Source organism: Mugil cephalus, chromosome 19, assembly GCF_022458985.1.
Source record: "Mugil cephalus isolate CIBA_MC_2020 chromosome 19, CIBA_Mcephalus_1.1, whole genome shotgun sequence".
Lineage (NCBI taxonomy): Eukaryota > Metazoa > Chordata > Actinopteri > Mugiliformes > Mugilidae > Mugil > Mugil cephalus.
The window spans coordinates 10,499,891-10,520,148 of NC_061788.1; the positions used below are offsets into that span (position 1 = coordinate 10,499,891).

Genomic DNA, 20,258 nt, shown 5'->3' on the forward strand with positions numbered 1-20,258 from the left:
TTTCTTGGCAGTGGATAAAGTCACATACACACACCCACACGGTTTCTATATCTGGAGCTTCTCTTCCTCCTCTTCACAGAATTCAAACTCCATATCACCAAGACAACTCCTCTGCACAGTTCATGTGTGTGTACTCAACAAAGTTTTTTTTTCTTCAAAACAGTTTTCACCTGTTTCTGATAAATTCTGATAAAAAAAAAAAGTCTCATCATTTGAACTAATTTAAGAACTTCGTCGTAAATACGATTGGTGTGTATCACGTCGAGGCATGATATATTTAAGGTATTTTCTGATGACGTATTCTGTATTAACAAGGCATCGACATACATCAAACCTTGAAAAGAGAAAAATCAAAAGTTATATTGTTCTAATGGCAGAAAAACTTAATTAACTAGGTGAGCCTTGGGGGAATCTTGCAAAATGCCTCCCCAAGCAACAGCAGCGTGCAAGAATGACCCCCAGCTACTGCAGACCTGCTTACTGATACAGAAAATGTGATTGCTTTTCATATTCCAGTGAATTTTCAACGTTTCCCATTTTACCCCAGGACACGCAGACGTTCGGAAACACATTAGAATAGGTACATCGCGGGGAAAAGGGGGCAGTGCGCGTGGGCGTTATTAGCTAAATGAATTTTAATAAATAACCCCTGAAACATAATGAAACATAAGACAATACAAAAGACGAGATTAAGTGCTTGTTGAAGTATGCAAGACGTGATGATGGGATACAGTGGTGAAACAGATGAGTTTAAGGAGGTGCGTAACACTGCGTGTTCAATTTATATGTAAATCAATCCACCTAATAGAATGACCTCGACCGGGTGCCAGAGGATAGGAAAACGATCCCACCCAAAAGCATTTTTGAATTTTGAAATCTCATGAGCCTTTCACGGGAACATGGTGTCAGCCTGGTGCTACAATAACCCATTAGAGAGCAGGCTAATGAGGTGATTTACAACAATCTTCACATCACATACATTTATGGTTCGGTCTGCGCGTGGTGCACGTGCACAGGTACCCAGAGGGTTGCTTTTTCCGCACATGTGCATGTGAGCTGGATGGATGGGTGACAAAAAAAAAAAAAAAAAAAATGCCACCACTATCTGCCCGTGCTCCCAGTCACCTTTTTGTCCCGTGGATGTCTGAAACAAAGATAGTATACGTCTCTCACGCTGACCCCTCTTGTTAGAGCGACAGCAGAGGATAATCAGGAGAGGACAAATGATGTGCTGCAAATCCCCCTGCTGTGCGACCTTTGACTGCGCACATACTGTAGATGTGGCGGCCTATCCACGAGATGTTTGTGACAGCTACATCTGTGAAGGGCAGATCGAGAAAACCCCCTCGCACAAATCTCAACGATTTGTTTAAATTAAGAGTTTTTCCTTTATAGAAAACATGCAAGGTGGGCGTGCTCCGTGGCGGAAAGCGACTACAGTCCCTCTGTCTATCAGTCACTAATGGTGTGGAGCAGTGGGAGGCTGGGACACCTGCGTCTGCCGCTTGATAATGAATATGATGAAGATGGATAATACTTTTCCCCCCTGTCTGAAACCGTGCTCTCAGCTAGGGAGTGATTACCGCCATAATTGGGATCCATGGTGACTGCCACCGGAGATACTTACGGTGAGGCTGTCGCGGATAAAGTGTAGATAACATTTACATTACTCATATTGGAAGCGAGAGCTACAAGTTTGCAAATTACCGCTGACAGCCGCCAAATCAACTCTGTGACCTTATTTCACGGGCATTAACAAACAGACAAAGAGGACGTGAGCTCTCGGGCGCCGGGTTAAGATATGTTTGTTTCGGGAAGCTGCAGTGAAACAACAGGACCCGACTGTGACATCCTGTCATTATCATCTCCGACTTTCCCTGTACTGAAGGACGTAGCATGCCTGTCTGAACACATCTTCAAGTAAAGCTGAAATGCCAGTCACATAAAAATGAAAAAAAAGGCAAGTAGGAAAGCTGGAAAAGGAAAGTTGAAAGCGCTGGTGATCTTTCTTTTGGCTTTTACTTTCACCACCTGTGCCACGGGGTTTGACGTATTGATCGCTCCGTTACATCCTTCATTCTGCTGTTTTGAAAATTTCCGAAAGGAGATTTATGGACTGGTCATTACCAAACGGCCCCATTTTTTTTCCTACTGGGTGGTGTCTGGAATTCCTGGGTGGGGGTCGGTGGGTGTCCTCTAGGTAGTGTCCTAGTGCATGGTGGGTGCTGAGACTAAAAGAGGCGCGGGGGCACTGTTAATGACCATCTGTTCAGAGGAGCAACCTTTTTTAATGAAGACGGATGTTGGGAGGATCTGTCCAGGGGGCTGCAGGCAGGGGTCTAATGACACATCCTTCTATGCCTGGACCTTCTAGGTTATCTTACATGGCCTGGCAGTACTCACCACCACACTGGTATCAAGGAATTCAGACTCGCTTCCTGAAGCTGAAAGCACTCAAACGCACCAGAGGTTACTGGGGAAGACGTCAACCCTAAGCAGTATATATGAACATCTAGTTAAACTAAGATCATCTCACATTCTTTTTAAGAAAATATATTGTTGTGTGATATGCTGCTGCATGAGGTTCAGGTTTGCAGTCTGTATTCAGTTCAGTTCAATACAATTTTATTTCTATAGCATCAAGTTGTCTCAAGACGCTTTATAAAATCTGGTCTGAAATCTGGCCAAGCATGGAGGTGACAGTGTCAGGGACACGGCGGTTAAGATGCTTTTCAGTAGTAGCACAGAAACTGAACTGTAAGCACACCAGGACAGGGGTCTTCAACGTTTTTCAGGCCCAGTCCCCCCAAACTGATGAGAGGTTAAGTAGGGACCCCCTACCTACTATATGTGTTCTATATTAAACTTGGCCTACTGCTATTAAAATTTGAAAAAAAAAAATAAATAAATAAAAATGTCCAATCAACCAGAGAAAAAAAAAAAATATATATATATATATATGTCTAATCAACCAGAGGAAAATATAAAATATGAAAAAAAAAATGTTTAAAAAATGTTTAAAAATCTATATAAAAATATCTAATCAACCAAAGATCCAAGCATTAAGACATGCATGAATCTCACATGTTGAGGTGGGGTGATCTCTGATGTGCCCACATGAAGCAGCTCCAGGTCTTGGCGCTTATATGTTTTACAAGCAGCACGAAAGCTTTTTTTTACTGAGCCACTTCATGTCATGGCTGAGTAACACGGATTTAATTGGTTTTCATCTACTTAAATTAAATTCTCTTCTGATCCACATCTTTCACCGTCAGCTGTTCTTTTGTTTTCGTTGAAGTCTCTGGGAACGTTCCTGTTGATTCGGGGAGTGTCGGGCCTCATCATACTGGATGTGATTTCAGAGTAACAGTAGTTAATAACACCCACAAAAAAAAAGAAAGAAAGAAAGAAACTGTAAGGAAGAGGGGAGCTTGCAGCACTCACACCCTTAGGCTTTGCCCCGAATGTGCATTCAAATTAAAAACAAGCCCGTGGCCTAGCACGGTGTCAGCAGTCTTTTATTAGAGTGATCTGCTTCATAAACACAGCAGGGAAGAGGGAAAAAGTCTGAGGCTTGCAGAGACACCACGGACATGTGTGCTCTCTGACGCCCTCCCTTTTTATTTCATCACTCATCACTCCTCTGCAGATTATTAAGAAAGTCAGCCGAGATTGATGGATGGGGATTGAAGACTCTCAGAAGTCCATCTTTTTCACACTCATCTTCGTCTAGGTGTTGATCCCGACAGTGGAGGAGCAGAGGAGGAGATGGATGGACGGGCCTTTTCCCTCTACTGTACTTTATGTACAACAGATGTTGCTGCATCCCTAAGACCACGCTATTTATAGCCAACGTAACATTAATTTAACACTACTGGCAATGTTTATGGGAAAACTTTTAATGCACTCTCAGATCCGGGTGTGTGCAACACTGTGTTCGTCTATTAATATCCTGAGAGCAAGTGCGCAAGGTGCCATGGACTAATAGGAGCCGTTATAATGAGGGATGGTACCAATAAATTGATATCTCCTACACTCACTACTGTACTCTCCTCCACCGCAGTTAAAAGGATTGACTCAGCCTTCACTAACCTTGTGTTTGACTTGAACTGTCATTAGCAAATCAAAAGCAGATTAATTAATCACAGGTCCACCGGGGTGCACATTACCTTAAGTGACTATTGTAATATAACTTAAAGAGAAATCACCCACGATTTCTCTTTTTGACACGGGAATGAATGCTTTGCTACTTCCAGGAGTGCTGATGTTGTCATCAAGAGGAAGAAAATGGATTCTGTAAGTGGCAGAGAGTCTATTACCGCATTAATTCTGCCACAAATGGAGCTCGATGGTCAACGCTTAAATCTCGTCTGGTCCTCTTCAAGCAGTAATGTGTTGCCACCTTTTACATTTACCCCTTAAAAAAAAAAGCTACGCCTGTATAAGAGATATGTTGTATCATTTTGACAGAACACGCCGTGAGCTGTAAATGCTGTCCAGCGTGAGCATATATACGTAAAGGTCAGACGACTTGTTGACTGCTCCTCCAAAGCGCCTTTACCATCCTCTTACACTGTGACATTTGGAAACGCGCTGTGACTCACTTTGTCGAGGGAAGAAGGAGCCAAATTAACACTTGAAGCAAGCGGGGACCCTGGAAGATTTTAAGTATTTGATATAATTATGTAAACAAGTGTCAGTCTTATCTCGGCGACCTTCATGAGCATCTCTGTTTTTGTCCTTCATTGCATTATTTATTTATTTATTTTTCTCAGTTCATTTCTTTGCGTGGCTGGAAATCTGTGGCGCCGCTGTGTTTAACTTTCCATTAGTGTACTAATAGTATCCCCTGCTGGTAAAAGAGGGAACACAACAGAGCCATCAGTTCCTGCACTACATTATTGTTTTACGAGAAGACATCACTTTTGAAGACGCCAGAATGGGAATGAAAATAATCATCAGCTGATGGATAATGAATGTGAGCCCTAACTTCCAGTAATAATAATAAAATTAGACTGTATAGATACGTATATGTATACTTAGGATTGATGTCCTCCACATATAAGCAGACAAGCACAGCCAAGCTGATTCAATGCGTCTCACACATTTTTGCTGCAGCTGTATTCTCAGCAGTAAACACTGCAGACGCAGACTTCAGCATCTATTTGCGCATTTGTGTAATTTCTCTATTAAACTATATTGTGGAGCAGAGTCACTTCTCTGTTTATGTTCCACACACACACACACACCTTCCCTCCTACTATAAACATACTGGTTTCCATGACATCCTGGATCTAGATCCACACAGAGCAAACACTGAAGCAGCCAGCAGAGACGAGTCTAACAAAGGGGTCTGAAAATGATGTGGAGGGTTAGAGGAGGAAGAGCAGGAGGAAGATTACGAAAGGAAAGGAAGAGGTTGAAAGTGTAAGCAGTTCAAATTATGACTTCATAGGAATTCTTCGTGGCAACAATGGGAGGAATCCGTGCAGTAAAAAACTTAAATCAGGCTGTCATGATTCGAGATACAAAAGAGAAATTGAAGAATGTCCTCCATTTGGATTTGGTCCAGCACTTTGTGAGCTGCTGTGATTGCACTGAAAAGAATTTTTGATATTTCCTCCTAGTCAGAAAGGAATTTGAAAGATTTTTCTTTTTTTTATACAGTCTAACTTTTACTGACAATAAAAAAAATCTATTATTCAAAGTTGGAGCACAGAGGGGGCTCGCACTCCTGCGCTCCCTTCATCTGCAGCTGCATGCAAAATGATGTAACCTATGTACTGTTGCTGACATCAGTTGATTTATACTCCCAAGTCTTTCAGTCAGCACCAAAGCTTGTTTTTTTAAAAAAAAAAAAATACTGAAGTTAAAACAAAGACCATGGAGCCATGTTGAAACCTGTTTTATCAAATCAACCCGTGAGAGTTTTGTTTTAGAACTAGAAAAATGAGGAATAAAAGTCAAAAGAAAGTGAAAGAAAGGAAAAAAAAATCTAAATGTAAAATAATATATGTGCACTAATGTGCCACTCAGAAGCAAATATCTGTGACATCATAATACATTTTTCTCACGTTCACACGATGATTGCGTACAAAAAACAAAAAACAAACGATGATTGCGTATTACGTGCACGCGCCTAAGTCGTTTTAGGCTTTTGTGCGCAAACACAAAAACTGGAAGACTTAATGATTTACTCGTAAGTTCTGCTCAGTTTGAAATGACGTCGCTCGCTCGAAGCAGTGTCAAGGGCAAAAGTGTAATCGCCAAGGAAAAGAAAAGAAGTTCCTGGAAACGGTGCGCGAGCTGGGACGCGGCGGCTCAAACCGCGGAGATTCCTCCGAGGCTCGACTTCTCCGCTCGGTGCGCACTGATCTCAAACTCGGGAGTGAAAACGCGACAGCTGATCACCATACCTAGATTACTCCGAGTCACAGCCCCGCGGACTTGAGGAGCCACTCATCCTGTCATGTCACCTAGAGGAAAGTGTCTGCGACAGCAACAGTAGGTGAGTTTACGCGCCGCGGCGTGATGGAATAACTTCACCATGAAGGTCATATCTTCCAAAGTGTTTGGATTGAACTTGGTCAAATTCAGTGGGTGCGTTTTATATGTGTAGGGCTGACCTGAAATTTCAACTTATTTCAAGCAACATGATGTCTTTGTGGTCATGGATATTAAACTATGCTATTTCTAATGTTCTAGTTCGTGATGTCTAATAAAGATTTAATTATTTTAACTTAAAATAGATTCAGCACAGTTAAGTACAACTTTTTTTCTCCTGTAAACTTAAAGTTCAAAGTTCAAAAACGGTTCAATGTCAGACACTTTCATGATTTAATTTATTTATACTCTGTTTTGGAGTGTACCTTTTATGTTTTGCTGTGTTTGAATTATTTCTTAGGTTTAAGCCTTGGACTACAAATTTCTGTATGAATTAAACTTTGCAAAGCGCAACTACTTTGATCACCCTCCTTGACACCACTTCTGGGGAGTCTGCGTCAGCCATGAGTGGGAAAGGTTGTCAGCTCCTGTCTCCTTGCAGCATGCCCCCGTCACTGAGCATAATGAGAGGGCACCAGCCCCAGTCTATCAGGATGTCTTCCCCGCAACGGACCAACTTTAGTCCTTCCTCAGGGAGAATGGAGAAGGTAAAAAGAGGGGCCGTGCGTTCCTTAACCTCCGGGAAACAGAGCGGAAGTCACGTTGTCCTGCCAAACCTGAACCTCCGCCGACAGGTGTTGATTAATGGAAAACATCAGACTTCACCGACTGCATCCCCACACCAGCAACCGCCTGCTTATCACCCTCAGAATCCAACGGGGGCGACTGCCGCACAGACAAGACTCTGCTCTTCTAATAAAAGCTTCAAAGGTAAAATCAAATCTGTACATTGTGCTGTCAACATATGCAGTCTGGCAATATTCCTCTTAACAAGATCTCACAAGATCTTCACAATGCACAACTTCAGCCATCGTTCCCAGTTGTCCCACAACTTCACAGTTTTTCTAGTCTGTTCTCTTATTTACAGGTAGATTAACAAGCATCAAGATTGTTCCTAAATTTGGTGGAAGTCGAAGGAGGCAAAAAGCTCATTAGTGATTAACAGAGCAGAGAGTATGTCTGGCGAAGGGAAATTCCCCAGTCTACTCTTTAATCCTAAGTTAAAGAAGACTAAATGTACTGCCTTTGAGTTTGATTGACGCTATAAGTTATATAATATAATGTTAACACTTTAAACTGATTTGTGGACTTTTGCTAAATGTGGGTAAAAAAAAAAATTTCTCTGCTGTAACTTGTACTGGAACAAAGTATTTTCCATATGGATATGTATTTAATGAATTCTGGGCTTTCGTCCAGCAGATTGCTCTGTGCCTGGGCTGCCCATGGATGTATTTGGTCAGGCAGCTGCTGTTAATCTAAAAGTGACCAGTAATCCCGTGAGCTTTGTCACATGTCAGCCATACACCACAGGACCTTCAGCGGCTCATCCTCCATCACAGTCTTACAGCGTGCCCATTCCGCACACCGATGCCAGGTGAGCAGTATCAGTAATGTTGTTTCACCATGAGCTCAAAAAAAGCAAGTGTTGCTAAAGTGAATAACGACAATGTTTTTCAGATCCTTACTTTCCAGAGAATCCCTGGCATCCACTACCCTCAGTCTGTTTGAAACGCAGTCAATGTTTAGTGGCAGACACGAGTGGCCATATGGTTACCGTGTGCTTCCTCCCCTGGGACTACCTCAGTGCTCTGCCCAGGCCAGCGAGGGTGGTGAACAGATCAGCATTTCCCCTGGCACGGCCATGTCGGGCACGACCATATCAGGCGGCACGAGCACCTCCGCCTCCCTGCCCTCGTACCTCTTTGCAGGGGAGGCCGGAAGCCCGAGACAGTCTCGCGCTAAGAAGAGGGCCCTCTCCATGTCGCCTCTGTCGGACGTCATGGGCACTGACTTCAACTCCATCATACGCACCTCGCCTACCTCACTCGTGGCGTATATCAATGGCTCCCGCAGCTCTCCGGCCTCCCACGCCACGCTCTCGCCTGTTCAGTCGGACAGTTACGGTCACTTGCTGGGGGTGCGAGGCCGCTGCATCCCCCAGACCCACCCCAGCAACGCGCCAGGTCCTTCACAGGCTCTGGCCCCACAATCGGAGTGTGACCGTATGCAGATGCTTGAAGAGGGAGGGGGTCTTGAGGGCCAGATGGCTAACATGGTGGTGGAGCAGCAGTGCCTCCCAGATGAAGGAGGGTCGCCGGAAAAAAATTCACACAGGCACAGCCAAACAACCAACAATACGCTTCCACGCCTACAATTAGAGCCAGCTCTGCTGACCACAGTCCAAGAAGCTGCCATTCCACAGGGGCCTCCGCCACCCTACCACTCACACCAGCACACCCACATCTCCAGGCATCATAGCAAAATAAAGACCCCTTCTAACGACCCCGCCACAAAAGCTCTCATGGTTCCTCCCAGGCACGGGGTCAGCTTTTTACCCCAAATCCCAATGCTGGAGGAAGAAGAAGGAGAGTTTGAGGACTATGGGACCCACTGCTGCAGGTGGTTGGACTGCAGTGCAGTCTATGACCAAAAGGAGGAGCTGGTAAGGCACATAGAAAAGCTACATGTGGACCAACGGAAAGCCGAGGATTTTACTTGTTACTGGATGGGCTGTCCGCGCAACTTCAAGCCCTTCAACGCCCGATACAAGCTTCTCATCCACATGAGGGTCCATTCGGGAGAGAAACCCAACAAGTGTTCGGTACACCTCGCAGCCATGTCTCTTTTTATTCAAACGAATCCAATGTTTTATTCAGATACTTTACGCCACCTCGAAAGTAGATCCCGTATGCCTCCCTTCTTAGCAATACACTGATAGCTTCCCTCTCTTCCAATCAGATGAAAAAATTCTTCCACTTCTGTGAAAAAAAAAAGTGAATGCAGTCAAATCAGGAACAGGCTGAATGTCAGAGCTCACTAAGTTTAGTTCAGAGTGCTTCATTCAAAGCCCCAGTGTCTAGGTAAAGGCTTTAAAGCCTTAGGCTGTCGGGTGGAAAAAAATACTTTTTTTTTTTTTATTATTATTATTTTTAGCACAAATACTTTCCCGCACTCTGGGTTTATGGCCAAGGTTTAGATCAGAAATGTATCCTCTCTCTAAAGCCATGGGTAATTAGTGGAGCTCCGTGATAATTGACATGGGAGTGAACTCAATTATATAGTTATTAAATCAGCACAAAGAAGCCCTAGCACTTCACATTTGGCATGAACCATGGCACTCGAGTAGCTACTGGGCCTGTCAGCAGCCCCAGGTCTGCCAGACCATCGTCTGACAAACTTGGATACTATTCTGGGAAGGTGATGCCCAGTAAGTCTGGCTTTCTACACATTTGCTCCTTTGACCAAACAGTTGGAGTTTATCCATAGAGCTGATTATGTATGATAATAGCTTTGTTGTCCAAGATGGATGGAGTAATTCTTTCAGACCGATTCGTTTAGCTGAATGATTACTCTGCAGTGAGGTTATTCTCATTTTTCAAAGACACATGAAAGATTTAATTTTTAGGAGAAAACTGCAGAAACAAGACTAGTGCCTGGAAGGAAACAACAGGCTCATTATAAGACCTAATACGCAGATGTAAAGCACGTTTGCCGTGTCCCATCATGTCAGCGTTCTAGCATGCTAACATTCGCTAATTAAGATCAAGAACAAATGACAGATGAGGCTCGTGGGAACGACATCCCTCTTGCAGAAATGTCACTATAAATAGATCCAGTAGGCATTAGACGCGAATAGAAAGTTTCACCAAAAACCATAAGTGTTAACATACTTCTGGGCCCGGTTGAAACATTGGGAGGATTGCGAAAGCCAGTAGGATACATCATCTGGGAACCATGAATGTTGGAACCAAAATTCAAAACAAAAGCAAACAGTCGTTGAAGTATTGAATTCTAGTGGTGGGCCGACTAGCCATCAGACAAACAAACCAGCTGCCACCCCCAGAGCCACAAAGCTAGCATTGCAAAAAAAAAAAAAAAGGCATGCAAATTGTCTGCTTTTTATCTTTTTCTCACTCCCACTCAAAATACTTGAGACTTAGATGAGTAATTAACAAAGCACCGGCCAGACGTGCTCCATGTCACTGCTTTCAACAAGTGAATTATTAACAGCTTGCATACCTGCGGTCGACCTTTTGCTCCAAAATACTTACTTATTAGTTGAAGGCAGCTCTGTTGCCATGGGGCTGATATCACTGGATGGTTCTGTGTTCCCTGAAATCATTCAAGATGAATGTCTCAAAACAGAAGTGGCACAGGGTTGTTTACTGCACACTAACTGCGCCCCCAAGAGTTCGGTTTTTCTTTTTCACTTTTAAATCAACATTTTTATCGACCGGCGTGGAATCACTTTGCTTAAAACGCTCAACATTAAAACAAATGCACGAGGCGCGCAACCCAGTTTTTTCTTTCTCGGGAAATAACTGTCAGGTGAATGCGCCGCTTCATGATATATGAAATGTTCCAGCTAGGTGAAGAACAATAAGGCTGCTCCTGTTACACTGTGAACATAAAGGGCAGGCCCAGACTTGTACCTGTCATCTCACAATCTGTTTAATGATGATTGAACAGTTTGTTAATATATACTTGCTTTACCAGTCTGTTTGTGTTCCACTGTGATGCAGGTATGTTATGTTTTACAAGCATAGTCTGAATCATTATGAGGCAGCGCATAAATTACAATTTTTGTATATTTCTTCTCAGTTAGATAAATCTGTGCAAATAATTAACAATTCTGACTTGATTTTCAATTGACTATATATATCTTAAATATCTTAAATTATATCCTAAATATCTGACAATAAGTTAAACAGTAATTAGCATACATTTAAGCAAAATTGCCACCATTGTTTGTCAGGAATAGTTGATGCGTATGCATAGAAGGGAAACGACGCCTTAGTTTCTTTCCAATGCGCTCAGTTTTCCAGCCCAGGGAGCTTGTAATTCAAGCCTCGCTAATGCCACTGAAGGCAGGCCTGACAAGATTTCAGGTTTGATGACATCTTAAACGCTATCCTTTCAATTGTTTGGAGGGAACTCAATTTACTTTGGCACCAGGAAATGACCTTTAAGTGGCTGGAATATATTTTCTCTGGCTCTGTTGGCATTTTTTTGTCTTGAAAAGAAACCACTCTGTTCCACTGTATTTTTTATATAAAAAAAAAAAAACAAAAAAAACATGTATACTAGATTGATAAATCACCGTAACTGACACGCATATTCCTAAAATGAATTCATCCAGAGCTCCGAATTTACCTCAGTTGCATTCAGTGATTTTTTTTGTTTTGTTTTGTTTTTTAGTATTATTACCTATTTGTGCGTCTGTTAACGCTTAAACATTTTGTCCCATTTCTTAGTGACTCCATGATGTCAGGAAAACAAAATTCTAACTTTCAATGCAGCTCCCCTGGAGGAATTTGCAAGTCAATTGGGTCAGAGACAAAAAACAAAAAACAAAACAATATATAGTGCAAGAAAGGGGGGTGAAGCAAAAAGTCCAAAAGGGGGTAGAAATATCACTGGTGAAGCAGGGAAGAGTGGGGTCCAGGGTGAATTGACCTCAGAGTAAGACTGGGCACTGGGCAGGGTCTGCTGGCACGGGCTGCAGCTGTCATTGTTCAGCCAGGGCATGAGTACCTGCCAGGACCTGTCAAAAGCTGGCTGTAACACTCATCTCCGCTGAGGAGCCATACTGCTTTCTTTTCAGCCCAAATGTCCCTCGAGACAAACTAAAAAGCCCTCCATGCCTTATGAGAGCTTTGTGAGACGGAGTGAGAGAAAGAGAGCGCTACCTACTTCTGGATAGTCCTGGCAGGATTGTGGCTGTATGCTGGTACTCGCTTGTCTTCTTTGGATCTGAGGAACTATTTATCTCCGTCTGCGCTGTTTTTCTCGGGGCACTTTAGTTGAGGAGTTTGTTGTTAATTATTCTCTTTAACCTATATTTAGTGTTGGTCTATTTTGTTTATTTTCTTTCACTACATATACAGTATATATAAAAAACAGTCGCGGTCAACCATGACTCCTGTATAACATTTACAAAACGGTCGGATGATGGAACAATAGCCATGCTAGAATTGCAAAATTGAGAACTGTTTTTTTATTTTCAAATTCACTTCCAGTAACGAGATGGGCTTGCGTGATTGTTAGAGTCAGTGAGAATAGATGTTGACGGGAAATAGCTGTGTCGTGACGAGAAAGAATGGCAAGTATTTCTAATAATGGGAAAAAAAAAACATTTTAATTGGGCTTTGGCAGTGATGACTGAGTGGTATCAGTATGTGAGGAATCCGGTCTTGGAGGAAGAATAACAATATCGGACATGGTCTGTGTGTTTCATGCATGAGGCTTACTAAGGACATTCCAAACCCCCCTGTGAGCAGGAAGAGGGAGAGTAAAGTCCCGGCCTTACAAAAGAAAAGCCTTGATGATTCACATATTTCAGCAGTGAAGTCACTGCGGCCGCATGATACTGCAAAAAAAAGGACGTTTTTTTTTAGGATTACTATGACGTTAATATGTTCCTAAAAACCTCAGGGAACACATGCAAGGCCTTGTGTGTGATTCATTTATTATATTGTAGTAATTTGTTTGTTTGTTTTGCTGTAAATGTAGTCTTTTTATAGCCCACCGAAAGTAACTATTTTTTTTTCAAACTAATAGCTTCCACTGCTGTCAAGGTGATGCGAGTCAGAGGCCTGAAAACACAAAGCAGTGATACAATCGTGTGTGTGTATAAATACTGACCCCTGCTGGTGACTCCACGACCATCTAATGTACTAAAATAGTCGTGTTAAATGTTAAACAATAGAATAGTGAAAAAAAATCATATTTTATTAAAAAAGAGACATATTTTTGTAAAAATGTAAACAGTAGTTTAACTCTAGTGTCACTGTGACAAGAGGAGCTGGACAGAACGCATTCAAAGCAGAAAAGCAGAAGAAGGAAAAACACATTTATATGATGAATGTGCCCCTGTAAATCAATGCTTATTGATTCCTGTGATTCCTTTTGTTCTTTCAGAAGAGACCAGGATTGAGACTGTAATAAAAACGTTTTAAGAACATTTTCTATTTCAGAGTTTGGACATGAGTCATCCACAATATGTGGTCAGTTGGTAGAGTCCATTCGGTTCAGCCTGGAGTTGTAGTTGTCAATAGTCAATAAACTCTCCTGAATACTTTTCTTGTTGATTTATAGTCGCTTTCCAGTCAACCATAAAACTGGCAACAGTGAGAACTTATTTGAATGCTGGCTGAAACAAAATTTTTCGATTCAAAGGGCTTTCTATATTTCCTCCTGCACCCCCTCACACACACTGAGGTCAGCAGCGTTCCAGGAAAACACGCTGTTAGCGCATGTGAGGTGAAGAGATGCTTGTCGAGGTTATATTTAATACAGCGCCGGGTGGAGGCAACAGTCGTAAAACGTAATTGACTTCAACTGGAAAGAGCTCCGTTTTGAATGCATGCATTTGTAATACTACTAATCTGCGGCAGCGCCAACTATACTCCCACTCTGTTTATGTGCGCTTACAGTTCGAGGGCTGCAAGAAGGCTTTCTCCCGGCTGGAGAATCTAAAGATCCACCTGCGCAGCCACACGGGGGAGAAGCCCTATCTCTGTCAGCACCCGGGATGCCACAAGGCCTTCAGCAACTCCAGTGACAGAGCTAAGCACCAGCGCACACACCTGGACACTGTGAGTGGCAGCGCAGCGCAGATTGTGAACAGTTTTTCAATGCTTTGCAGCAATGCGGGGCTTCCATATGGGTCCATATGTTTGTGCTTGTACAGAAGCCGTACGCGTGCCAGGTGCCCGGCTGTGCAAAGCGCTACACCGATCCCAGCTCGTTGAGGAAACACATGAAGTCCCACTCAACTAAAGAGCGACAGTTGCGGAAGAAGGCAAGCAAGGCTAAAAAAATTAAAAAAAAAAAAAACGTTTCACTTTGACTACACCTCACCTGTGTTGACGGGAAGTTCACTCCCTCGGCATTGCAGTCGTGGACAGATAACGAGCCAGATTAACACATAAATTTAATTTCATTGTGCTTTCATAGCGTTGTATCCGTGACGTGCTTACCATCCCACTCTTGTTTGCTCTGCAACTTAAGTGTACACAGGGAAATAAATGTCATTCACTTTAACTTTTATTAACTCACACCTAGCTGTGCATGCAGCCATGTAAAAATACAAAGCAATGTGCCCTGTCTCTCTAGTGAGCACTGAACTAAGGCGCGCTTAAATACATGCTATAATCATGTTGTTTGTCATTCTTTTTTCATCTCTTTCCCACCCCTCCACTTTTTGCCACTCCATTACCAAGTTTCACTTTTAAGCACCGCAGTGCTGCAGTGAGGATTTTTTTTTTTTTTTTTTTTACATGCGTGAGTAAAAGGTGCTCTTTAGCACTAAGGTTTATGTCACCATAGATACAGACAAAGAAGGTGGGATGTTACTAAAAAAAAAAAGGACACTTTACAAAGTCTCCCACATACTCAGCTTCTTTCATTTTCTCTATTAGCAAAAAAACGTAACCCCTACGGTTTGTAAGTACGAGCCTATAGACTTTTTTCTAGCAAATAACTGAGAACAAGCTCGAGTCCATAATAAAAAGAAATAGGACTTTGATTTATAAACAATTATTCGTTACTTGATGATGGACGGTGAGCATCTAAGTGCTGCAGAGAAGGTTGCATTTTAAGATGCCTTCCATTGACGTCCAAATTCATTATTTAATCGTGACTTTTTTATTTTGTCTCAGTTACAAATAATATAATACTGACTCCTAATGATGAACTGCCAGAGAAACTATAATTATGATAATAAACTCAAATTGTGTGAGACTGCTTGAGTGATATCAGATTTGTTTAAAAAAATCCTCCGACACATGACAAAAATATGCATTTTAAATCATCGTACAATTGCTGATTTATTATCACACCAGTGCTGCATTATTACCGGCGGCAAAATGAAAACTGCCGGTTTCTGCCGTTCATCACCATTTATGTTTACATTTCGCTCCAGATTAAGTCCGCGGCTGATGTGACCCAAGAGACGCTCACAGACTGTTTGACCATCCACCCTCTGCAGCCGAGTCTTTCTCCTCTGGCAAGGCTAGACAACAACTTGATCCCGTCCCCTGGTGCTTCCCATGACTCATACTCCGGTATGCCCGAGCTCCGGCTCTTTGCATTAATGTGTCTGATGGCGGAAAAACAGTACGTGGCTACATACGTGAGCGCGTCGCCCTGCAACCATGTGCACATAATAGGTGTATCCGTTAGCCCTGAAGTGTCTGTCATCCCTGTTCCTCAGCTGCTCCACAGGGACAAGACTCCTACAGCGGTCCTCACCTGGCTCTGTTGTTCTCCTTACAGGAAAATTGCAGGTACTGAGGATATTTTTCTTGTTTTATGATCATGCTGTTGTATTTGGGGACTTTTGGGGGAATTTGAAATTTATGCATGCATGAATTTTCACATACACGCATGTGTGTGTGACAGGGATTTGGGCAAAAGGTAAATACTTTCCGTATTTTGTGAGCAACCAGAGCAGCTAGTTTCACTAATCCCGCTTTTTATTTTCTATGTGCCCATTGGTGCAGTTCAGACTTTTACTGCAACTGATTTAAACGCTCCACAATTCTTTCCACCCTCCTTTGATGAACTGTAACAATGAACTTAAACATTGGTTGTCATGGATTTAAGACTATAAGCTCATAATTAACTAAAGGGAAAGGAGCACTAAGAGGAGTCCAATAGGCTGCTGGTGTTGTTGTTGTTTATTTAGTGTGTATGGATGCATTTTTTTTTCGGTTGGGAACAGCCCGCGACACATTTCCCTTCTCAAGCCATATGAAAACATCCCTTCATCTATACACTTCAAAGCATGTGATAAAGGATTTCTGTCATCCCGAGTAGCCAGATACTCACGGCTCCTCACTGGCTTTGATTGTTCTCGTATCAGCGGTAGGCCAAAGCATTCACGGCAGGATTCTGCGCAGACAATCGGCCTGTGAAAGCAGGCCTCGCCTTGCCTCATTGGTCCCGAGCCGCTAGCATTAATGGATGCTATAGCCACCGACAACGGCGGCTGAGGAATTCAATAAGTGAATCATAAAATCAGAAAACAACTGACGGTCCAATGGGAGAAGAGTGAGCGCCGTAATTACTTTTTTTTTTTAAGATGCTAAATCACTTGTAAAATCCTTGTTGCCATTTTCTGTCCACTTTTCTCAGATCCCTTCCAGTTCCCACTCAGCTCCTTGTATATCGTCAGTCGGCTTGTTTAATATACTTGTTATGGGCAAGTTAGATATCCAGACGTGGTGCTCGGCTGCCATGGTCACTGGATAATTCTTAAGTGTATCATCTGTTTTGAACTTTGACTAAAAATCAAGCATTATACTGCTTTGCAGAGTCCTTGATTCTTAGAAGAAGAAAAAAATAGTAACAAGGAGTGCCAAGGATGTAAAAAATACTACATATTACTGTGCTGGAGAAAAATCTGTTCCTGCAGGCAGACTGCTTTACTGTGTTTACAGCTAAAGTAGAAGGAGAGTCTTGATCCCCATGAAAAAATGATGCAGGAATATATTACATGTATAAACTTGCAGCGTAGTGCAAGGATCGCAAAGGGCCTCTATTGATACTTCGCAGCTGAGACACCTGAGATGATGGTGCCCCTTTTTCGTGTCTGCGTAGAAACAATGCGTTTTGTCGCGACGCGGAAATACACTGCACTAAACACAGAGCAGGAAATACCCTTTATGGGTTACATGGTGTCTCTCCAATGTTGTACCAGAATTATGTCAAGCAGAAAATGAAGGGTTAAATCAGTAGTGCGGGCAGCCCTGATGCATAGGAGGCAGTGATTTTTTCCTCATTACATGAACGTGGCAACTATGGAAGCAGCTACAGACTAACGACACTTAGAGGTAATGACATTTTGTCTAAATGATCGTGGAACCAGCACTGGTAAATTTAGCCAGTTTGATTAATTGAACACAATGATTAATAAACTGTATTCTTCTTTTCTTTGTGCGGACCTGTTGTGAACATGAAATTGGACAAATGCATTTGTTCGTGAAAGTGTGTAGATGTGTTTGCAAAATTTTAATTTAAGTCATGCAAAGGGACGGCGTCATTTGTAATCCTGGGTATTTCTTTAGCCTTTGTAGTAAGTGGGTAAAAATGAGAGCATGATGGACTTAGGCTGCAGGGCATCACACAGTCTTTGGTTGATTAAACCCTACTTAATCTCCCCATCAGTTTGGGGGTCCTTGGTATGAAAAACACTGAAGACCTCTGACTTAGATAGACTTTATTGATCCATAACAGAAATTGCTTTGTCGCAGTAGCTCAGTTGCACATAAAAAAGCTATGATTTGCATATGTACACATCCACAGGAAATATATGTAAATATACACTATGAAAGATGAATTATATGGTGATATATATAAAGGAAGAGTAAATGATAAGGTGTGACACTCTTTTATGGCTAGGTTTCTACAGTAAATTCATATAGTTTAAGAAAACATGTGATAAAAACTGTTCAATTTCAGGATTCGAGGTATTGTCTGTGCCTGATTTTTTAACACTATATCTCAATTTCACACCCGGAGTATTTATTCTGGTTTGAAATATTCCAGGGTTGTTGATCCTTCCCCTCACCAGCTCTTCCCGGGGGACCAGTGTGGGCCTTGCTCCTCCACCTGCCTCCCGCGTCCTCCCAATGGGACATCCCTGCAGAACAACTGTGATCTGAAGCAGCCTCTTGATTTGGTTGATCACAGCCCAGGTACTCGGAGCTTTGTAATCACAATAATCTTGTCGAAACCATCTCGCTGCACAGATGTAAACACAGTTGTGCCAAAGGGGAGGTTCTTCTGTGAAAAAAAGAAAAAAAAAAAAGAAAAGAAGAATCAGGCAAGTTTCATATCTGAAGGGGCTATTAGCAAACGTGTGGGCGGTTTGACAGTCTGTTTGGAACAGATTTTCTCACATGCACATTAATCGTGCAGTATATCTTTATGATGCGTAGCAGGTGGCTGGTGATTTTTTTTTTTTTCTCTAGTTAGACAGAATCAGGCAGCTTCACTCCGTGTACCTTTAAATAGATGTCACCTATTTTCCCTCCAGACTTGACAGCCGCCGTGATGTTGACGAGGTGTTCAGAATCACACTGTGAGGTCTAATGCTGCTTTTTCTTCTGGAATGTATTGTTTAAAGGAAAAAGCCGCAGCCTTAAACTGAACTTTTATTACAATGAGGATAAAAGACTTTCCCATTTACCCTGTAGGGCTCTCGCGGCACATAAAGAGCCTATAGTCTTGAGGCACCTTATGCTCACTGATGCCTTTGGTGGCGGCCTCTCAATCTGCCCGTCAATGATAAATCTCACAAACACGATGAAAATACAATCTAAACACAGTTGGTCTGGGATGATTTGATTTGCGTGCATGCATGTTTTTTTTTGTTGTTTTTTTTGAGTGTGTGTTTATCTGTGCGCGCTTGTGCATCTGCAGGTTTTGGCGTCCACGTTCAAGCCGAGCACGCGGCTGCTAATCAAGAACTGCACGGAGGAGATTTCTTCAACGTGGTGGACCACTGTACGAGCCAGGTCTCCTGCATCTACACGGAGGGATGATGATGATGCTCTCCCCTCGTGGGCGTCTTTCTTTGCACTATTTTGCCTCCCCGTTCCATTTCGTAAATCAAATGTTTAACAAGAAGAACACATATGGCCCCGCGACCTGATAGCAGCTTTGTTTAACAAAATAAAAGGGTATTAGGCTGCAGAAAAATCTACTACTCCCTGGGCTGAAACGAATAAAATTGAGGAACTGACTCTTAAACCCTTCAACTAAATCTCTGTTAATGTGCTATCTGACTCGACACCGTGGCTTCTGTCCCTATAATCAATGTACAGTAATGACTGCGCCAGCAGGATTTTCCATGTTTACTTCCTCAGTTTTTTTATACAGATTGTGTGTAGCATGTTTTAAGTACTTCAAGTAGTTTCTGGTGGTTTTGCACAATATTCATCACTGCAATCAATATGCAAGGGATCATTTATTAAGGTTTTTCTTAGAACCATGGCTTTGTAACTATAGTAACAAGACAGCCTTACCATTTCACTGTAATGTCCATACGCATAACCTGTTGTTTGACTATAGTAATGTGTCGAGTGCTCCTGTGCTTTAATCATGTGGTGTGTTAATGTTTTTTTTTTTATACTGCTAATTAACTACACTACACAACATAGTTGCATCTTTCTAAAAATATAGTACGACCCTGTACATTTGTGAACCTCGTTTCCTTTTCAGTGCGTCTTACTCAGTGAGAAAATGAACTTCTAAATGTGCTTGAGAAAGAAAGTTTCCTTTTTATCGCGCCGGATTACAGTTCACATGTTACTAGTGAATTTGTAAATATCCACGTCTTCACACCTTAGTTGTTTTTGTGTAGTAAAATTTACGATGGAACTTAAACGCACCCTCCAAATTACATAGCAAGATTTTAAAAATGATCAGCAGCAGTGTAAACCTACATTTAGTTTGTAGCGAATGGGCTCGAACAATGTGGTGCTTTGGAACGGTTTAAGAAAAAAGATGTCAATCATTTGTACGATTGTTTGTAATTTATCATCCACTGTGTCTCACAGTAATATGAAGATGCACTAAACTCTGTT

The 20,258-nt window shown here is 42.2% G+C and overlaps 1 protein-coding gene across 3 annotated transcripts; it reads left to right on the forward strand.

Moving 5' to 3' along the window:
- Positions 1 to 6,175: 6,175 nt before the first annotated feature.
- glis3 (GLIS family zinc finger 3) lies at positions 6,176 to 19,931 on the forward strand. 3 transcript variants are annotated; one of them, XM_047569102.1, is made up of 10 exons: positions 6,183 to 6,508; positions 6,905 to 7,374; positions 7,864 to 8,038; positions 8,122 to 9,265; positions 14,100 to 14,261; positions 14,357 to 14,467; positions 15,590 to 15,731; positions 15,881 to 15,953; positions 18,217 to 18,365; positions 19,093 to 19,931. In XM_047569102.1, exons 2-10 carry the CDS (start codon positions 7,008 to 7,010, stop codon positions 19,212 to 19,214), a joined length of 2,445 nt encoding a protein of 814 aa, XP_047425058.1. In that variant the 5' UTR covers positions 6,183 to 6,508; positions 6,905 to 7,007; the 3' UTR covers positions 19,215 to 19,931. The 3 variants fall into 3 exon arrangements, with proteins under 3 accessions (XP_047425060.1, XP_047425057.1, XP_047425058.1); XM_047569104.1 differs by lacking the exon at positions 18,217 to 18,365 and having other exon boundaries at positions 6,176 to 6,508; XM_047569101.1 differs by lacking the exon at positions 19,093 to 19,931 and having other exon boundaries at positions 6,176 to 6,508; positions 18,217 to 18,760.
- Positions 19,932 to 20,258: the final 327 nt, after the last annotated feature.

What these genes read in the sequence shown, in the direction of transcription:
- glis3 (XM_047569101.1), top strand. Translation starts at nt 7,008, where the DNA reads ATGAGTGGGAAAGGTTGTCAGCTCCTGTCTCCTTGCAGCATGCCCCCG. An exon ending in TTCTAATAAAAGCTTCAAAG is followed by an intron (nt 7,375 to 7,863) that starts GTAAAATCAAAT and finishes TTCGTCCAGCAG; the next exon opens with ATTGCTCTGTGCCTGGGCTG. An exon ending in AGCGCACACACCTGGACACT is followed by an intron (nt 14,262 to 14,356) that starts GTGAGTGGCAGC and finishes GTGCTTGTACAG; the next exon opens with AAGCCGTACGCGTGCCAGGT.